The 21,156-nt window shown below is 33.6% G+C and overlaps 2 protein-coding genes and 1 pseudogene across 2 annotated transcripts; all 3 read right to left on the bottom strand.

The window, feature by feature from the left end:
- Positions 1–812: 812 nt before the first annotated feature.
- Positions 813–5,280, bottom strand: LOC129914981 (peroxidase-like). The gene is made up of 8 exons (XM_055994436.1): positions 5,024–5,280; positions 4,747–4,958; positions 2,059–2,794; positions 1,846–2,002; positions 1,487–1,657; positions 1,232–1,430; positions 1,066–1,171; positions 813–920 (listed from the first exon to the last, which is right to left on the bottom strand). The coding sequence occupies exons 1-8, from the start codon at positions 5,278–5,280 to the stop codon at positions 848–850; spliced, it is 1,911 nt and encodes a 636-aa protein (XP_055850411.1). The 3' UTR covers positions 813–847.
- A 3,125-nt stretch (positions 5,281–8,405) lies between these two features.
- Positions 8,406–11,836, bottom strand: LOC129914982 (peroxidase-like; annotated as a pseudogene).
- A 2,265-nt stretch (positions 11,837–14,101) lies between these two features.
- On the bottom strand, positions 14,102–20,701 carry LOC129914704 (peroxidase-like). Its single transcript, XM_055994048.1, has 7 exons — positions 20,609–20,701; positions 15,297–16,032; positions 15,084–15,240; positions 14,766–14,936; positions 14,507–14,705; positions 14,336–14,441; positions 14,102–14,211 (listed from the first exon to the last, which is right to left on the bottom strand). Exons 1-7 carry the CDS (start codon positions 20,673–20,675, stop codon positions 14,133–14,135), a joined length of 1,515 nt encoding a protein of 504 aa, XP_055850023.1. The 5' UTR covers positions 20,676–20,701; the 3' UTR covers positions 14,102–14,132.
- Between the last annotated feature and the right edge of the window lie 455 nt (positions 20,702–21,156).

Raw genomic sequence — 21,156 nt, forward strand, 5'->3', positions numbered from 1 at the left:
TAAAGAGTTTTTTTTGTAATCGATATAATTATTTGCTACTATTAAAATGACCTCTTATTCAGTATACACAAACATTCATAGAAGAAAATAATTCTTTTTTTTTATTTGTTGGACAATTATTTCAGATAAAGAATGAAGGAGTTTAACATCATTTTACTAATAGGCGCAACTGGAAAATAAAGTGCATTAATAATGCATAAATATTGACTGTCATAGAAATGGATCTTCGTAAATTTTTTCCGAAAACTTTGGTTTGAGAATGTTTGTATGGATTTATCTACTTGCAGTGTGCGGTATGTAGTCTGTTTTTAACCCAAACCACATGTTTTTCACATCATTCCTAAAAAAGGTAAATGAAACTTAAAATTGGTTGGAAATTCATGAAGATTTTGTTAGATCCGAAATGGAAAAGCCTTTTTATTGGGAACCGTAAACCGTGCTTAAGGGCAGGTTATGTGAAATATTTTTAAGTTGCTTTATAGGTATGGGGACAATTTTTTTAATGCCAAAAAATAGGAAATTCTTGAAAATATGAATATGATTAAATAAATTGTTGCGCATACACCACAGTGAACTCTTTTTATTTTCATAAAATAAAACAATAAACTGCATGTCATTGTTAGCGGAAACTCGTTATAAACTTACGTGAAAATCCTTTACTATTGGGGTGCTTGTTATTTTTTCAAGTAAATATCTATCAACCTATTGTTTTAATAATTAAAAATTTAAGAAATCACAAGAATCAAAACCATTTTTTTGGTTTTTTGTAAAATGTTTTTTAATAAATTTCAAAAGTATTTTTATTTTTAGTTATTTATTTATTTATCTACAAATAGATTATTATAGATTATGTTTGAGTTCTATCAATCCATTTAGACAAGTCAAGTGTCGGAAGTGCCTCACACGGTACGATAGGATTCCTGAAAATAAAATTTTATGAAGTTAATATAAGTTTGTGTTAAGCATAAATTTTAAATAGAAGTTATATTAAAATAAAGGAACCTTGGGAGTGTTGACCCTAATTTTTTGGGTGCTTTAAGCAATGTGAATATATGAAAAACTTACGTTTTTGAAACAGAAATGAAAGCTCTAGGCTGCATTGTCTGAATTTGATTTCCATTATCACACATTATTCTAGCCGCACTTGCCTTGCGAATCTCTCTAAGTTGCTCTACAATGAATTTAAAAAAAAAATTAAACAAAATAAATAGCCAAAACTTTTTAAATATACCTTTTGTAAATCCGGTCTTAGGATTATCGTTCTCGTAAAAAAACCGATCACCAACTCGAGTTCTATAAAACTGTTCAATCAAAATGCATAAATTTGTTGGACCAGCCAGTGTTCCAGGTACAAAATCCTCTAATGCTGCACCAACATTTAGATCAACATCTTCAGGGCTTTTATAAAAAGCTTTTAATCCTTCAACACTCTAAAAAAAATGAAGTATTTAAAAATCATTCAAAAATAAGTAGGAATCAATATTACATAAGGATTAATGAGATCTAAGAAATCCTCCCAATTGTTGGCCCTCTTGATACCACAATATTCTCTTAAATCGTTGTAGGAAGCTAAACCATGATCGCGACCACGATGAGTATCGATTGCACGAAGATCCAAACCAAATGGTTTGCCCCTTGGAAACAAAAAATGTTTAATCTAAAAATAGAACGAAAAGATCTTAAATAAAATAACGAATTTATTTTTCAGAGAAGATAGAAGATGAAGAAGATTCGGAATAAATGAAATAGTCTCGCGGTTAAGAAGTGGAAATATAGCATTAAGCTCAGAACCTAAATGTTTACCACCTAAATAACCTAATTTCTAAGCAGTTTTTTGGTTCTTACCTCTACATCAATATTGTTGTCAGTAAGTTGTTGCGGTTGCGATCCCATTCCTCTAGAAAGCGAATCGAAGTTATCACCAAATTCAATAATTTCAGGTTTATTGAACCAATCACGTAAACGCACAGAAGCATCTACATTTCTCAATTCGGAGATCAAACTGGAAGCAGAGGGAAACGGTTATCAGAAAACATTTCTTACAAAATTTTTTCTTACTCCAAACGACCCTCGCATTGCGAATGGAAGTGTCTGAAAGCAGCAGTAGTAAATTCATTAAGAGTAGTCGCATCAACATTAGGATCATAATCATTGACATGGCAATCCTCGGCCACATCATAGATCAACTTATTTCTCAGCATATTCTCACGACCCAAAAATATTGGCATCAATTCGTAGTAGTTAATGTGTTGGTATTGTGCAGTTAAAATTTTTCTAGCTTCCTGAAATAACAGCTCATCTGTCCAATGGGGATTCAATTTTTCCAATTCACCAGCTAAACGATTGTGTTCACGCAAAAGCATTGTTGTCAAAATGGTAACACCTGGTGATGAATTCACTCGTATATCACCACCTGCATAACAAATTCCATTTTCATCATCAATATTACAGAATACGGTTGGCATTGGATTCTTCATTAGCCATTGGTAACCGTTTCGTTCTTCAACATTCAATCGACCTCTTTGAAAAGTACGTACACTGCTAATTGCCGACATTGTGTTACCATACAATATCGACAAGTCCATATAACTGGTAACTGCATTCAATTGTTCTACTGGTCCGCCATTGTAATTACAATTTGTACCTTCATCGGTTAAAGTTCTAATGAAATCCATACATTCATTTCCGTATTGTAAATTGAAACGATCTTCGGGTGGAATATCAAGATTAAAACAAATTTCAGGGTTCCTTTCGAGGTAACGAAAATCATGTGAACAACAACGGACGAAACGATCTGAAAAGGATAAAAAAAAATAAATTGATTGGGTTTAGTACAAAAGGGAGAATTAGGAAAACTTATATGAAAAAATTAGCGTTAAGAAAAATTTATGGAAGAAGAATTGATGGAACCAGTGCCTATCTTCCAAAGTGGTAGATAAAATCTTTAAGTATGATCTTTGTTCCGTTTCAAAGCGTTTCTCGAACGCTCTTCACGATGTGAGGATTACAAAAACGCAGCCACAGTGTTACTGCGCTTTTTTGGTTATTTAAAAGCTTTTGGCTTATCAAAGATTTGCTTCATTTGATAAAAACTTTAAAGAGGGGTTTTGTCAATATAACAGAAAAGATTTTGAAGGATGCACTAACGCGGATACTCTAAAATATATTCCTAGACAAGTTTTATGTTCAAAATGCATTAAATTAACATTTAAATGAAAAAAAAGTACGTATAGGTACGTCACAGTCAATGAGTGAACTTGTTAAATATGTACATATATAATATATTCATTTTATTTATTTAGAGCTTTAAAAAATATTTGTATCTTAAAAAAACTATATCATTTATAATACCGTACACACATATCTTTCTATATGAATTGAAAAGTTGTGCTCAAGTAGCACAAAAGTCTAAAATACACCAAAATATTTGGAGTATTTTTTGCACTTTCGTGATATACATTTTAAATATAAAAAATATACCATTTTCTCGTGTATAATAAACTCCACTGGTTAAAAAAATTATACCGATTTTCGGTATATAAATAGCGCTAGTGGTATACAAAATGATCTGATTGGTGAAAAATAATTCCTTTGAAAAATACACAATAAATATATGAATAAAATACACCATTTAAATTATTCTGATTTATAATTTTAACCAAAGTCAATTTTCTCAATTTTGCACCAAAATTATTGAATTTATACCAATTTATACACCAGTGTGCTACTTGAGGTGGTTTAATTTTTCCTAGAAACGCGAAGCAAAATGAAAAATGTTTTGAAAAAAAAAATTTTTGTATCAGGCCCAAATCTGCAATGTAGGGTCGTTCAGTTTAAAGTTCGAAATTATTTAAATTAAATGAATAATTGGGCTAGTAAAGTGAATCAAAGTTGTTAATTTTTTATGGTGAGAGCTGTGCTAGACAGATTTGATTTGAAGAAGTCGGTCAATTTTATCTTTTTTTTGTTTTTCAAGTAGAGAACACTTTTGTTTTTGAAAATATAATTTCTTTGTTTCGCGGGTATTCATATTTGTATTACGGCATTCAAATATTGGTTAACATTTGGAAATCCATTTCCACTAAAATAAAGCGTGAAGAAAGTTATAAAAATTAGTTTCAAATTTCGCATTTAAAATTAAATCCTGAAAATGGCCCATTAAATAGTGGTCAATATGTGGCTTATTGTAATAAATATCATTAAAACATGAGCTTATTAAATTAAAACTTTCATGTTGTTTAACCAAGTCTTAAACAAAGCAAAAACTTATAGTATGTAGTAAAACCATCTCTTTCAACCATTAAACACTGTTCAGCTTATACAACTACAAGTACCTATACAAGATAGAAAACTATGTAAAGGTCTTTATTTTTTAGAAGAAATGTTATCCTCTGTAATTCTGTAAAAAATGTTGGTGTCTTTTTTGGTTGCTTATATATTAATTTTTCAAGGAATAAGCTCTAACTGAGGTTTATGTGACTATTGAAAAATTGGCACTTAGTTTTAAACAAACAAAATTTAATACCATACACCCTATTCAATCCTTACAACAAAGTTCACCTAGACTATAAGCAATTGTATCATAATTTACGGCCATATTATTCACTAGTTTAAAAAATACATCTGGATGTAAAGAAATTGAAATGTCAAAAAAAAAGTTTAAACCCGGTTTGCCTTAAAATAATCAGTTCTTAGTAAATAGCATTTCTTTGTTAGATTCATATATGAAAGATTATACTAACTTACTTGATGTAGAACCATTTGATACCCGACTGAAATCTCCAGCAACTATTTGACCCCATTGCATATTCATGAGTGAAAAATCTGGATCTGGAACATCTCGTTCGCCGAATAACGATAACGATATAGATCTTGCATTTGGTAATGGTCCTCCTGCAAGTGAGCCAGTTGGTTGATGTATTCCATCGCTATATTTCGCTGGTAATAGTCGTGAGAATCTAAGGAATTCGATAAATAAAAATCTATTCCAATTCCAATCACTTTTGATATGAGTGTATATTACTTGTAATTGGCCATGCCAAGAAGAGGATTAGCCAAATTGTTGCAAGATCCATCTATAGATCGATAGTTGGTATCCTCACATGTTGTTGGTCCCAGATTGCAAAAATCTCCTCTTGGGGGTGTTGTGGTTTGTGTTGAAGCAGCAGCGTTACCAGCAAATAAATCATGGAATGGACATGATGTGTGCACTTCTTTCACATTTTGCAACAACGATAGGATTAAAATTTGCAGAAGTAGTATTGATTTAATAACAGTCATTTGATTCAAAAGATATTTAACTTTAATAAATCGTTTTTATATAATATTTCTGTTAAGACAAGAACTATGACTATCTTATGCCAACTTCTCGCAAATACCTAAAAAGATAACAATCTCTGATCGAAATCTTAAGCGAATCGCTTTTACAAATTTAGGTTAGTAGATATTTCAGGTTATAAACAATATTTTGAATTTTTGTTAACAGGTCCGATAATAGAACGATTTAACCAGTTTCATTTTCAAGACACAAAAACAATTGCCTAATTTTTTGTCTGTTGAACCGCAACTGGTAAGGGTTTTGTTTGACTCAAGGTTAAGAGTATGCATCAAAAGCATTCTAATTATTGCAATTAAGTGAATGAATTGTTATTTGCTGACTAAATTGTCGTAATTTATTATTCAAATTTTAAATATGTGTACATTTATATTCATCGCAATAGAGGTGTTTATTAAAAATAAGCCAAATCCACCATTTAGTCACACGTAATTGTTACTTCAGTTTGTTAAAATCTTTAACTTTTCAAACGGTTTTTCGTTTTTTTTTTTCAAATAAAAATTGTTTATTCAATTTCTTATAGTCCAACCACCAAAAACCCATATTTTCTAGTCTAAGTTTTTTTTTAATAAAAGATGTAGTTAAAACATACCTACATCAGTTTTAAGGCTAGAACTCTCTTCATTAAAATGGGGTTAGAGTCAAAATTCTGCCTGGGTCAAAATTTTTTTGTCAAAATTCTGATTTAAAAATTTTGCTTTCAATTCTGCTTTTTAAATTTAAAAATTGAATAAGAAAAGGAATATATTCTTTATCGCACAACATCGTTTCTAATTAGTTTTCAACGGTATATAGATGTAAGTGATAAGAAAGTCAGTCTTCTAGGCAGTTAGGAAAGTACCAAACTTATAAATTACATTAAGGAGGTGAATTTTTGTTTAGTTAACGCATAGCTATGAAAAAAAAACAGAAGTAGCAGAATTTTTTTCTAAAAAAAAAAAGTGCTGTGCTGACAGAATTTTAAAAAGCAGAATTTTGACAGGCAGAATATAAAAAAGTAGAGTTTTGAAAAACAGAATTTTTTTGAAAAAAGCAGAATTTTGAAAACAATAATTCTGAAGTCAGAATTTTGACCCGCTCTCTAAAAATGTTTACTGCCACTTTTAAATAAGAATAACTATTTTATTTTGCATTCCTACTCAACCCTACCGCTATCGCATTTGTTTGAAAAATATGTTAGTGTTTTTGGTGTATTGAATCTGCACCTAATATTCAAACCAGGAAAATTAGGACTTGCGGACATGAGATTTTTTTTAGATTTTTGACATACATAAGTTATAAAATATCCAAACAAAGACAGAAATAAAAAAAAAAATAGCCTATTAGCACCTACATATACCAAGATTGTACAACCATGTTTTTTAGTGCATATTCTAAAATTTCCATCTAGGTACATAAAAAAAAAACAATTTTTTCACAGACATACATAATGTATGTTTTTTTCATTGAATTTTTATGATTCTTAATGAATTTTTTAAGAATTTTAATTTTTGAAGGTTTTTCGGTTGTTTTGAATCTTTTAATCATGTATTATATGTGTATATTAGAGTGACCGCAAGAAATCGATTTTCGAAATTCGGTCGGGGGAACCCCATAAAATGTTCAGCCTTTGCAGATTTTTAGATAGCCAAAATTTAAGCTTCATTGGATAAGTCTAAATGGTGCCGACACTCGCTCAAAGTATCAAAAATCTCTGTTTTTTTACTGTTTTGCGAAGAAAATTAGCTCTAGCTCCCAAACAGATGGGGCTATTTTCACTATTTATATATTAAATTAAAAGTAGTGTTTTTACGAATAATTCAGATGCTAAATTTGTTTAGTCTTGCTTAAAAAAAATGTTTGTGTTCAATTTAAGTTTTCAGTACTGACCTCAAAAAAGAGCTGAGGTGCAGACTCTGTTAACAAAGAAACTTTCTATGTTATAGATTGATATAAGGTATCTGACCGAAATGCTTCTCGTATAATTTTAATTAGAATAGAAGCATTAGGGCAGAGTAAAATTGGCTTTGAAATTTCAAAATCAGGCTTTTATTCAAGAAAAAAAGTAAAAAAATACCTACGATTTGAAAAACTCCTCCTTTTTGGAAAGTAATAAAAGAGGTTTCAAAATTAATGGTCCAAAAAAGATTCTAAAATATAAAACAAGGGTATCAATAAAAAAAATATTAATAAGCACCAAACACTTGATGTAATTAGCCCGGATTACAGGAGAGTTAAAGGCAATACATGTTAAATCCAACTGCGGATACGGATAGAAATGCTAAAAAAAACATAGCTTCATATGTTTATGAAAAGTAAGTTTTTCTTCAAAACAACAAAATCACAGTTTATGAAAGAACTATGGATTTGGTCTATTACTTTTACAGCATGTGAAACTCCTCATTGTTCCAGTACCTATTTCAAATAAATATTGTCTTGTATATAAGACTGATTTTGAAACTACAAAGTCAATTGGATTCTGCCCTAGTGCTTTTATTGTTTTAAAAATTATACGAGAAGCATTTCGATCAGATACTTTACATCAATAACATAGAAAGTTTCTTTGTTAACAGACTCTGCACCTCAGCTCTTTTTTGAGGTCAGTACTGAAAACTTAAATTGAACACAAACATTTTTTTTAAGCAAGACTAGACAAATTTAGCATCTGAATTATTAGTAAAAACACTACTTTTAATTTAATATATAAATAGTGAAAATAGCCCCATCTGTTTGGGAGCTAGAGCTAATTTTCTTCGCAAAACAGTAAAAAAACAGAGATTTTTGATACTTTGAGCGAGTGTCGGCACCATTTAGACTTATCCAATGAAGCTTAAATTTTGACTATCTAAAAATCTGCAAAGGCTGAACACTTTATGGGGTCCCCCGAAAAAAATTCGACAAAATTTTTTTTCTATGGGAGTTGCGGTCACTCTAGTGTCTAATTATTCTTTATTCAAACCTTCGAAAATATAAATTTCGAGGTTTGACCTTGAAAATCACGACTTTCGGACATGAGATTTTTCTAGACTTGAGCTAAGTTATAGAATATCAAAACGAAGATATTGAGCAAAAAAAATTTCTATTAGCATTCATTCCACTTATTTGACTAAGCTACATAATACGTATTTTTAATTATTCATTTATTTATCAACAAATAAAATTAATTAAAGATTATATTTGAGCTCTATCGATCCATTTAGACAAGTCAAGTATCGGAAGTCCCTCACACGGTACGATCGGATTCCTGAAAACAAAATTTTATGATGTTAATAAAAGTTTGTGTTAAGCAAAAATTTTAGCTACGAAAGTACAAATAAGGAATCTTGGGTGTTTTTTATTTTTTTTTCTTAGTTCGTAGAATGTCTGTTTTTTTTAGCAATTTGAATGTACTAAACTTACGTCTTTGAAGCAGCAATGAAAACTTGGCGCTGCATTGTCTGAATTTGATTTCCATTATCACACATTATTCTTGCCGCACTTGTTTTGCGAATCTCTTTTAGTTGCTCTTTTAACGGACAAAACAATGATTAAGACAAAAAATGTTGGGAAAATCGGTAATTTTGTACGTACCTTTGGTAAATCCTGTCCTAGGATTATCATTCTCGTAAAAGAACCGATCACCAACTCGAGTTCGATAAAATTGTTCCATTGAAATGCATAAAAATGTTGGGCCAGCTAATGTTCCAGGTACCAAATCTTCTAATGCTCCACCAACACTTAGATCAACATCTTCAGGGCTTTTATAAAAAGCTTTTAATCCTTCAACGCTCTACAAAAAAAATGAAGTATATTTTAAAATCATTCAAAAATAAGTAGGATTCAATATTACATAAGGATTAATGAGATCTAAGAAATCCTCCCAACTGTTGGCCCTCTTGATACCACAATATTCTCTTAAATCGTTGTAGGAAGCTAAACCATGATCGCGACCACGATGAGTATCAATTGCACGAAGATCCAAACCAAATGGTTTGCCTCTTGCAAACAAAAAATGTTTCATCTAAAAATTATACGAAAAAACCTAATGAAATATCGATTTTTTTTTTGTTTTACAGAAAATTGAAGATGAAGAAAGTTTAGAATTAATGAACTAATCCGGGTTCTCAAGTTGAAACAAGGAAGTGGAAACCTCAATGTTTCATCACCTCAATTACCAAATTTCTTCGCTGTTTTTAGGTTTCTTACATCTGCATCAATATTATTATCAGTAAGTTGTTGCGGTTGCGATCCCATTCCTCTAGAAAGCGAATCGAAGTTATCACCAAATTCAATAATTTCAGGTTTAGCGAACCAATCACGTAAACGCACAGAAGCATCTATATTTCTCAATTCCGAAATCAGACTAGAAGCAGAGGAAAATGTTTATCAGAAATTTTTTCTTACAAAACTCCTTCTTACTCCAAACGACCCTCGCATTGTGAATGGAAGTGTCTGAAACCAGCAGTAGCAAATTCATTTAGAGTAGTTGCATCAACATTAGGATCATAATCATTGACATGACAATCTTCTGGTACATCATAAATTAACTTATTTTTAAGCATATTCTCACGACCCAAAAAGATTGGCAACATTTCGTAGTAGTTTATGTGTTGGTATTGTGCCGTTAAAATTTTTCTAGCTTCCTGAAATAACAACTCATCTGTCCAATGTGGATTCAATTTTTCCAATTCACCAGCTAAACGATTGTGTTCACGCAAAAGCATTGTTGTCATAATGGTAATACCTGGTGATGCATTCACTCTTACATCACCACCAGCATAACAAATTCCATTTTCATCTTCAACATTGCAGAATGTGGTTGGCATTGGACTCTTCATTAGCCATTGGTAACCGTTTCGTTCTTCAACATTCAAACGACCTCTTTGAAAAGTACGTACACTGCTAATTGCCGAAATTGTGTTACCATAAAGCATTGACAAGTCCATGTATGTAACTGGTAACTGCATTCAATTGTTCTACCGGGCCACCATTGTAGTTACAATTCGTGCCTTCATCGGTTAGAGTTCGAATGAAATCCATACATTCATTTCCGAATTGTAAATTGAAACGATCTTCGGGTGGAATATCAAGATTGAAACAAATTTCTGGGTTTCTTTCGAGGTAGCGAAGATCAGGTGAACAACAACGGACAAAACGACCTGAATAGGATAAAAAAGTAAAATGATTCAACTGTGTACAAAAAGGGAAAAATGAAAACTTATAAGAAAAGTTGGTGTTAAAATAAATATAATGGAAGAAGTCTAACATCGAAAGTTGTCGATGAACGATGAACATTATGAAATTAATTTAAATCTGTACTTTCGTATGATTTTTGTTCCCATTCATAGCTTTTCTCGAACATTTTTCACGATGCACAGTGCCGTATTTCGACCTAAAACGTGGTCATAAATTAAATTTCTCAATTTTGCCCCCCAGGTAGATAACCAGGCTATTTTTTAGTGAAGTTTATTTATAGATTAGTCAACCCAGTTCGCGACACCATCAGTTGCAACTTGCAATATTTGGGTAAACACGAATTTTTTTGCGATTTAAAAAAAGTAAAAATTCTAAGTATTTTTTTTTTTAACTTAAAAGTGATTTTGGTGAAACATGTTGATAAGGATATAGACAATCAAGCTGTTTATGTTATTCTAAACAAAAATTATTTTTTCATACGGAGGTGTTAAAGTACAAACTTAAAAAAAATTGCACTTTTTCCTTGCTTAAATTTATAAATATTAGTGTTTTTTAAAAGCGCATCATGAAACAAATTGACTAAAAAAACAAAATTTAGAATAAATTACTAGCTTTAAGAACAGTTATAGCACAAGACTGTACCTACTTCAAATTTTTTGATTTAAAAAAAATTTGCACGGCTAATCGGAAGGTAAGCACTTAAGTGGGTTTTACTGTACCAATAAAATGAAAAATTTTCCTTTCAAATAACTTTTTAGTCATTTGGTACATATTTGATGAGAAAAAATTTGTCCAAATAATTTTGGCCAGGTTTTAGACCAAAATACCGCACTGTGCAACGCCTTTTAGCGTTCACTTAACTTACTTGATGAAGATCCATTTGCCACTCGACTGAAATCTTTAGCAACTATTTGAGCCCAATTCATATTCATGAGTGAAAAATCTGGATCTGGAACATCTCGTTCGCCGAATAATGATAACGATATAGATCTTTGCTATACTTTGCTGGTAATAGTCGTGCAAATCTAAAGGAATTTGACAAATAAAAATCTAATCCAAGTCCAATCACTTTGATATGAGTGTATATTACTTGTAATTGGCCATGCCAAGAAGAGGATTAGCCAAATTGTTGCAAGATCCATCTATAGATCGATAATTGGTATCCTCACATGTTGTTGGTCCCAGATTGCAAAAATCTCCTATTGGGGGTGATGTGGTTGGTGTTGAAACAGCAGCGTTACCAGCAAATAAATCATGAAATGGACATGATGTATTCACTTCTTTTACATTTTGCAACAACGACAGGATTAAAATTTGCAAAATTAGTATTGATTTAATAAGAGTCATTTGATTCAAAAGATATTTAACTTATAATAAATCTTTTTTGAGGAATGTTAGCTTTTATATAAAATCTTTCTGTTAAGACTAGAACTATGACCATCTTCTGCCAACTTCTCGCAAATATATAAAAAGATAACAATCTCTGATCGAAATACTAAGCGAATCGCTTTTACAAATTTAGATTAGTATTTCAGGTTATAAACAATATTTTGAATTTTTGTTAACAGGTACGATAATAGAACGATTAACGAAAGATTTAACCAGTTTTTTTTTAAGCGTCTAAATTTAGTAGCCTCATTATTTGTCTGTTAAAAGTAAGGGTTTTGTCTGGTTGAAGGTTAAGAGTATACAAAAGAAGCATTCTAATTACTGCATTAAAGTGATTTGATGGTTTTGTGGACTAAAATGTCATTATTGTTTATCAAATTTAAAATAAATCTATGAATTCAACCCAATAAGAAGTGCTTATTTAAAATAAACCAAGTCCACCATTTAGTCACACGAAGTTGCTTCTTTTTGTTAAAATCTTTAACTTTTCAAAGTGTGTTTTTTTTTTAAATACAAATTGTTTGTGCATTTTCGTAGTCCAATTCGAGTAAATTTGTTTATAAGGTCAGGGATATATGTATATAAGATCAAGATGCGTTCCTTTGGGAACATTTATCTACTGCTTAGTACTTAAAATAACTTTGAACTACTTTTGCTATATTGAAAAAGTACTTCAAAGCAGCTCGAAGTACTAAGCAGTAGATAAATATTCCTAAAGGAACGCAGCTAAAGTAAGAGATCGATATCAAAAGAAAGATAAGTTTTTACTAAAAATGAAGAATAGGGTTACCGAGAAAAAGTGGAAATTCCTATGTGGCAGCCCTATTTTATAGAAAAAATTCTCACATGACTTATTTAGTCATAATCTTTCTAGATTCATCAAATCAGAAAAAAAATTGAAACATCAAAAAAATAGTAAACAAAATTATATGGCAACCATATTAAATGCAAATAAAAAAACTTTATTTCATGTTTTTCCTTATTGTTTTAAAATCTGCATTTGATAGGTTTTGAAAAAAAAAAACACAATTACTCTGGAGATTGAACTACAGGTCAATTGAATCATTTATTACATTTTTAAAATTTAAAATCATTGAACATTTTGTATGAATTTATACCTAAAAAAAAAATAACTTTCCGAACTCTATTAAAACCATCTGTACCAAATTTAGAGAAAATTCGTCCATCCATTTAAGCAGTAGAAACATGTACAACAGATATGATTTTTTAGACTTCGGGTTTGAATTTATTTGAAATCTATTAGAAAAAATATTTTGGTTCACCGAAAAAATAAATACCCAGTTTTATTAGACCTTATAATTTTTCATTATATAATAATTATTTTAAAACATAGTTGGCAAAATATATATACCCCAAAATAATTACTTTTGAAAATAAATAGGATAGATGTCAAACTTGTACTTATTTTAGGTAATTTCTCGGTCTCTGATTGGTCAGCTGTCAAAAAAAATTCTTCCAATTTAGGTAATTTTATTGGAAAGCTGACTGGAAAGTTAGGCAAGAAAATTTTTCCTTAAAATTTAGGAAAGTTTTTTTTGTCAACATGACAGCAGATTGTTTTTAATTAAAGAATTAATTTAGCAAAATTAAATTTATTTGTGTGAAAAACAACTAAAAAGTGCATTATCGGTTATAATTAATTTTATTTATTCATTACAATTAAGTGAAATTTGGTGTCTTACCCATGCGACCGGTAAAATTCTTAAATAAATTTCGAAATTTGACAATAGCATCACATCCAAACTAATTTAGTCAATTTACTCAAATTTCCGTTCAGAAAATGAGGTTGCCTAAATATCTAGTAGCTAATATTTCCTGAACGTGCCCATTGCATAATTAGAGGTTTTAAAGTGTGTTTTAATACTTTGTCACTTTTTGGACTTAGTTTTCAAAATACCTAACAGATATAGCTATAGCTTGTCTCAATGTTAGTTTTAGTTTAAAATCTATAAGAAAAAAATAAAAAAGTTAAAATAAAAAATGTTACACATACACCATAGTGAACTTTTTGTTCGAAGAAAAATAAAAATAAAAATACATAGGTGTAAGCCAAAACAACAAACTCTATTTGTGTTTTTCAATTTATCAATTATTTAAAATACCTATCATTTAAATATTCCCTTCGAACAAAACTAATTTCGAAATTTTTTTTACCAATTTTTTTAATAAGTATTGTTTTAAAATAAATTTAGTGATCTATACATGTTCTAAATAAATAATTAATATGTTATCGTTATTTTAAATCTATCAATGTATCAATCCATTTTGATAAGTCAAGTTCTGGAAGCTCCTCACACGACACAATTGGATTTCTGAAAACGAGTTAATTGGATTTAGTTAAAATATAATATATGTACATATGCCATATTTCATAACTAATAACCCTACATATTATTAATGATAGAAAGCTATTACTTACATAAAATGAAAACTTACGTTTTTGAAACAGTTATGAAAGCTTGGCGCTGCATTGTCTGAATTTGATTTCCATTATCACACATTATTCTAGCCGCACTAGCCTTGCGAATCTCTCTTAGTTGCTCTACAATTAATTAAAAAATTAAAAAGAAAAACAATATAGAGTCAGAACTTTTTAAATATAGATACCTTTTGTAAATCCTGTCCTGGGATTATCATTCTCATAAAAGAACCGATCACCAACTCGAGTTCGATAAACCTGTTCAATTAAAATGCATAAAAATGTTGGACCAGCTAATGTTCCTGGTACAAGATCCTCTAATGATCCACCAACATTTAGATCGACATCTTCAGGACTGTTATAAAAAGCTTTTAATCCTTCAACGCTCTAAACAAAATAATGATTTAATTTTAAAATTCTTCAAAAATAAGTAGAATTCAAAGTTACATAAGGATTTATGAGATCTAAGAAATCCTCCCAATTGTTGGCCCTCTTGATGCCACAATATTCCCTTAAATCGTTGTAGGAAGCTAAACCGTGATCTCGTCCACGATGAGTATCAATTGCTCGAAGATCCAAACCAAATGGTTTGTCTCTTGCAAACAACAAATGTTTAATCTAAAAATGGCACACAAACACCACAAATAAGAATTCGGAATAAATGAAATAGTCTCGGTAAAGAAGTGGAAACATAGCATTAAGCTCAAACCCTGAATGTTTATCACCTCAATTACCAAATTTCTTCTCTGTTTTTTCGGTTCTTACCTCTACATCAATATTGATATCAGTTAGCTGTTGTGGTTGTGTTCCCATTCCTCTAGAAAGCAAATCGAAGTTATCACCTAGTTCAATAATTTGAGGTGCAGCAAACCAATCACCTAAACGCACAGAAGCATTTATATTTCTCGATTCCGACATCAAACTGGAAGCAGAGGAAAATGTTTACCAGAAATCATTTCTTACAAAAATCCTTCTTACTCCAAACGACCCTCGCATTGTGAATGAAAATGCCTAAAAGCAGCAGTAGCAAATTCATTTAGAGTAGTTGCATCAACATTAGGATCATAATCATTGACATGATAATCCCCTGGCACATCATAGATCAACTTATTTCTCAGCATATTTTCCCGACCCAAAAAGATTGGCAACAATTCGTAGTAGTTTATGTGTTGGTATTGTGCAGTTAAAATTCTTCTAGCTTCCTGAAACAACAATTCATCCGTCCAATGTGGATTCAACTTTTCCAATTCGCCAGCTAAGCGATTGTGTTCCCGGAGAAACATTGTTTCCAAAATGGTTACACCCGGTGATGAATTCACTCGTACATCACGACCTTCATAACAAATTCCATTCTCTTCGTCAATTTCACAGGATGTAGTAGGCATTGGATTTTTCATTAGATATTGGTAGCCGTTTCGTTCTTTGACATTCAAACGACCTCTTTGAAAAGTACGAAAATTTCTAATTGCCGAAGGTGTATTACCATAAAGCTTCGACAAGTCCATGTAACTGGTAACTGCATTCAATTGTTCTACTGGTCCGCCATTGTAATTACAATTTGTACCTTCATCGGTTAAAGTTCTAATGAAATCCATGCATTCATTTCCGTATTGTAAATTGAAACGGTCTTCGGGTGGAATATCAAGATTGAAACAAATTTCAGGATTTTTTTCGAGGTAGCGAAATTCAGATGAACAACAACCCACAAAGTGACCTGAAAAGGTTAAAAGAATAAAATTAGTTGATTGAGTACATTGTTAAAAAAGAAATGTTGTTACCAGTGCCTACGTTCTGTAACTCTTACTTTAATTAAAATGGTCAAGGAACATTTTGAATTGGAACGAAATCAATTTCTTTTAGGTAGGTATATGAATTTCTTCGTTCCAATTCAAAGCGTTTTTCGGCTCATCTGCGCCATTAGAACTTCTTAACTTCTTGCCCCATTTTGTCAAATGAAGTACCGTTGGAATTATTTTGCTCTTTCGCTAATTAAGAGCTATGTGAATTGTGACATTCCCATCCATGGGGGTAAGCCTTGTCGTGGCGGATGGGCTTACGGTGACTACTACTATGAAGCTAAGAGCTATGCGATCGCGAAACTTGTTTTCGCAGAAGGGCCTCCCATGGTCGACAGGTCGAAGCGGAGTAGGCTGTTGCTACTAATTACCCCCCCAACGAAGGAGTGTTCCCACCAAGGCACTCCCAACAATTGACGGTAGCGGAAGAATTCATTTACAGAATCAACGGTAGCGTCACCAGTTCCAGTTAGGCCGAACTACTTGGTGAACCCCTTATATGAGCTACTCCGACATATTCAGAGCACAGGTCTATAAGGAGCAAATCACATCTAGGCAAAATAACATCAAGGTGAGCCTAGCGACACACACCAACATCTAAGAGCTTTCCATTAAGCGTGCATGCAATTCCTTGGGTTAGGCGACTGGAGATCACCGGCGTAGTAAAAGACGATCACATTACAAAAACAGGAGCATGCCAGTGTCGACAAATTTGCGAAAAACGTTTCGCGAAATTTTCCGAAAAATTTCGAGCATTATGGAAGTACTTGCTAACACGAACAGCACTACCCCGCCAGGCAGTACCGCTGCTACACACGGTACTGATCCTGGACCGATTAGAAATAATCGGGTCAGAGCTATACGGATTCCGGGGGATAGCAAAGTAATGCACGAGGTTAGAAGAAAATTGAGAGTCGCGAGTTGGAACGTGGGTAGTATGAACGGCCGAAGCTGTGAATTAGAAGAGATGATGAAGAGGAGGCGAGTGGACATCTTGTGCGTCCAAGAAACCAAGTGGCGAAACACTGGAAACAGAGCCCGTTTCTTAGACGTCAAGACAAAACAATACAAGATGTTCTACTACGGAACAGAGCAAGGTAGAAACGGAATCGGTGTCATCCTTGCGGAAAAGCTTCTTGGAAACGTTTTGGCTATTTCGAAGTCCAGTGACCGATTGATGTCTCTAAAACTGGTGATGGAAGGAAAGGTGTGGAATATAGTCAGTGCATATGCTCCCCAAATTGGATGTGAGCAGGTGGAAAAAGATGCATTCTGGCTAGACTTCCACAACCTCATTAAAGACATCCCAAAGGAAGAGCTTTTGTTTGTGGGTGGAGATTTAAATGGACATGTAGGGAACGGCAACGAAGACTATGAGGACTGCCATGGTGGCCTTGGATTCGGAGCTAGAAACCCTCCTGGCGAAGAAATTCTAAGCATGTGCAGGTCACATGGTCTTATAGTGTTGAATACCATGTTCATTAAACAAAGCCGACACCTTATCACTTATAGCAGCGGTGGAAATGAAACACAGATCGACTACCATCTGGTATCTAGTTTCATGAAGCCGCTAGTGAAAGACTGCAAAGTGATATTAGGAGAAGCGATCGCCCAGCAACACCGTCTCCTACTGACAGAATTTTTTATGGAGACGAAGGCGGCAAACAAACAAAGAAAGGCTACCGGAGGTGTCAAGTGGTACAACCTGGAGAAGGAAAAAGGCGATGCATTCATCTCTGTTATGAGAAATTATCTGTGCGAGACCACCAGCAGATTACAAAACGAAGAGTGCAGAGTACAAAATATGTGGGACAAAGAACTTGCTTGGTGAAGGCGAGGTCACTGCTAGGAACATCTAAAGGAAACTACCAACGGGAAAAAGAAACATGGTGGTGGAGCGATGAAGTCAAAGCAGTGATATCAAGGAAAAAGACCGCTTTCCAAGCTTGGTCTAAATGCCCCTCTCATAATAGAGATGAAAAAGCACGACTCGAAGTGGACTACAAGCGCTACAAGAAGGAAGCAAAGAAGAAATGCGCCCAGCATAAGGCAGAGAGTACGGAAAGCATGTATCGCGAGCTTGGGGAAATATCTGATCCAGCTGCTGATGCAAACCAGGCTCTCCAGGAACTGCTACATGCCAAGATGAACAAGGGTGCAGCTATCTTCAAAATTGCCGCTCAAAGGAGAAGGAATGCTCAGGAAATACGTTCACCAAAGTTCATTAACGATGCTCAAGGCCTACTACTTGTGAATGACGACAAAATTCTCCACAGGTGGCGACAGTATTGTGACGAACTCCTAAATGAGCAATTTCCCAGGATTTACTTTCCAACAGCCGAACCTAATTTAGAAGAAGTACCCGACCTTACAGTCGAAGAAGTTAGCGTGGCGGTGAAAAACTCCAAGAAAGGAAAGGCGATTGGTCCAGACGAAATACCCTCTGAGTTCTGGAAGAAGATGGGAGACATTGGGTGTAAATGGCTCACGATTCTCATCTCCAAGCTCATTAGCGGTGACCAAATGCCAAATCAGTGGAGAAAAAGTTTCCTTCTCCCAATCTACAAAGGAAAGGGGGACACACGAAACTGTGATAACTACCGATCGATTAAGCTGATGTCACACACCATGAAGATCGTTGAGCGGATTTTGGACGGCCGACTACGAAAAATAATACGGCTGTCTGATGACCAGTGCGGGTTTGTCTCGGGTAAATCAACCACAGATGCCATACAGAGTTTAAGAATCCGAATGGAAAAACACCGTGATTCCTCGAGGGATTTGCATATTGTGCTGGTTGATTTCGAAAAGGCATTCGATAGACAACCACGAGATCTGATATGGGTGTCCCTGAGACAGCGAGGGGTTCCGGAAATCTACGTGCGGATGATCAAGGACATGTACGAGGAAGTAAAAACGAAGGTAAAATGCCCCGCAGGAGTCACCGAAGAGTTCCCAATTAAAGTCGGTGTGCACCAGGGAAGCGTCCTGAGTCCTTTGCTCTTTATTACCGTCCTTGACTTTCTGCTTGAAGAAAAAGTGACGGATCCGAAAGTGGGTCAGTTATTCTTTGCTGATGATGGCGCCATCATAAGTGAAGATCCAACATCCCTGCAACGAGCACTTGATGTATGGGTGGATGTTCTGGAGGGAAGTGGGTACCGGATAAGCGCGAAAAAGACAGAATATCTCTGCTGTCCATTTTCTGACCCAGACGGCCCTATTCCGGACATTTACCTGAATGGCACAATACTTCCCAAGTGCGAAAAGTTCAAATACCTTGGATCTATGATCAACAACCAAGCTTCTTGTGATGACGACATCAACCACCGAATAAGTATAGGGTGGATGAAGTGGCGCGAAAACTCTGCCATCTTCTGTGACCGAAAAATGCCCCCTAAACTAAAAGGAAAGCTCTATACTGCAGTTGTTCGCCCAGCACTTACATACGGTTCACAATGTTGGCCAATGTACAAAACGTATGAGAGTAAACTGACAGCAGCAGAGATGAAGATGCTTCGTATGACAGCAGGAGTAACAAAGCTTGATCGAATAAGAAGCAAGAAAATCCGAGGAAGTCTTCACGTCAAAAATACCGTCTTGGATAAAATACAGCATGACCGTTTAAGCTGGTACTGTCATGTACAAAGAAGAAACCCTGAGAACCCAGTTCAAAAGGCGATCGCATACGACGTTTCAACGCAATCGCGCAGAAGAGGCAGGCCTAAGAACTCATGGAGAAGACAAATGCAACGACAACTGCATTCAGTTGGCCTTAGACATGGAACAATTCAAAATCGAGAAGCCTGCCGACGTTTCCTGAGGTCAACCCGGCGAACCCCACATGCGGAGCCGTAGTGTGAAGCAGTAGAGTGGGAGAGTTGTGACCCCATCCGAGATCATGACTATCGTCGATAATGGAGAAGAAGAAGAAGAAGAAGAATGTGAATTGTGACATTGCAAGAAAATAGATATTCTGTCATGTATTCAAAGTCGATAAGGATAAAAAAAAACTGAACTTTTAACACATGGCAACCCTGACTTTCTACTGGGATATGAAGGGTAACGTAGAATTCGATGAGTGTGGGTCGGAAATACTCTACTAGGCATACAAATATTAAAAAAAAAAATATTGTATTGTAAAAATAAGTGTCGAAAATGCTTTTAACTCATTAAAATAGTCTATCTTAAACATATGCCTAGCTAAGTTATCATGTTGAAAATACATTAAATTACCTTTAATATAAAAAAAAACTTCAAAAAGTACGTATACGCAACAGTGACACCTTATGTTATCTGTAAATTAGTTCGAAAAATGACGATTTCTGCACAAATTATGTGTTAAAACTACACTGATTTGATTGTTTCTTCCCTATCTTATCCCTACACCATCTTAACTAGTCTATATAAATAATTGTATTATAATCTTGAAAAAACTTTTAAACCATCCTAGCTTAGAAATAAACACTTCTTTGTTTTCGCTTATTAACTTACTTGATGTAGAACCATTTGCCACCCGACTGAAATCTGCAGCAACTACTTGACCCCATTGCATATTCATGAGTGTAAAATTTGGATCTGGAACATCTCGTTCGCCGAATAACGATAACGATATAGATCTTGCATTCGGTAATGGTCCACCGGCAAGTGAGCCAGTTGGTTGATGTATTCCATCACTGTACTTTGCTGGTAATAATCGTGCGAATCTATAAAAGGAATTCCACAAAAAATACTCAATCGAGTTCAATCACGTTGATATGAGTGTAGATTACTTGTAATTGGCCATGCCAAAAAGTGGATTAGCCAAATTATTGCAAGATCCATCTATAGTTCGGTATTTAGAGTCCTCACATGTTGTTGGTCCCAGATTACAAAAATCTCCTCCTGAGGGTGGTGTGGTTGGTGTTGGAGCAGCAAATGAATCATGAAATGGACAAGATGTATGCACTTCTTTCACATTTTGTAACGAAAGTATTATAATTTGCAAAAGTAGTATTGATTTAATAAGAGTCATTTGATTTAAAAGATATTTAGGTAACTTA

Source organism: Episyrphus balteatus, chromosome 3 (genome assembly GCF_945859705.1).
Source record: "Episyrphus balteatus chromosome 3, idEpiBalt1.1, whole genome shotgun sequence".
Taxonomy (NCBI): Eukaryota; Metazoa; Arthropoda; class Insecta; order Diptera; family Syrphidae; genus Episyrphus; species Episyrphus balteatus.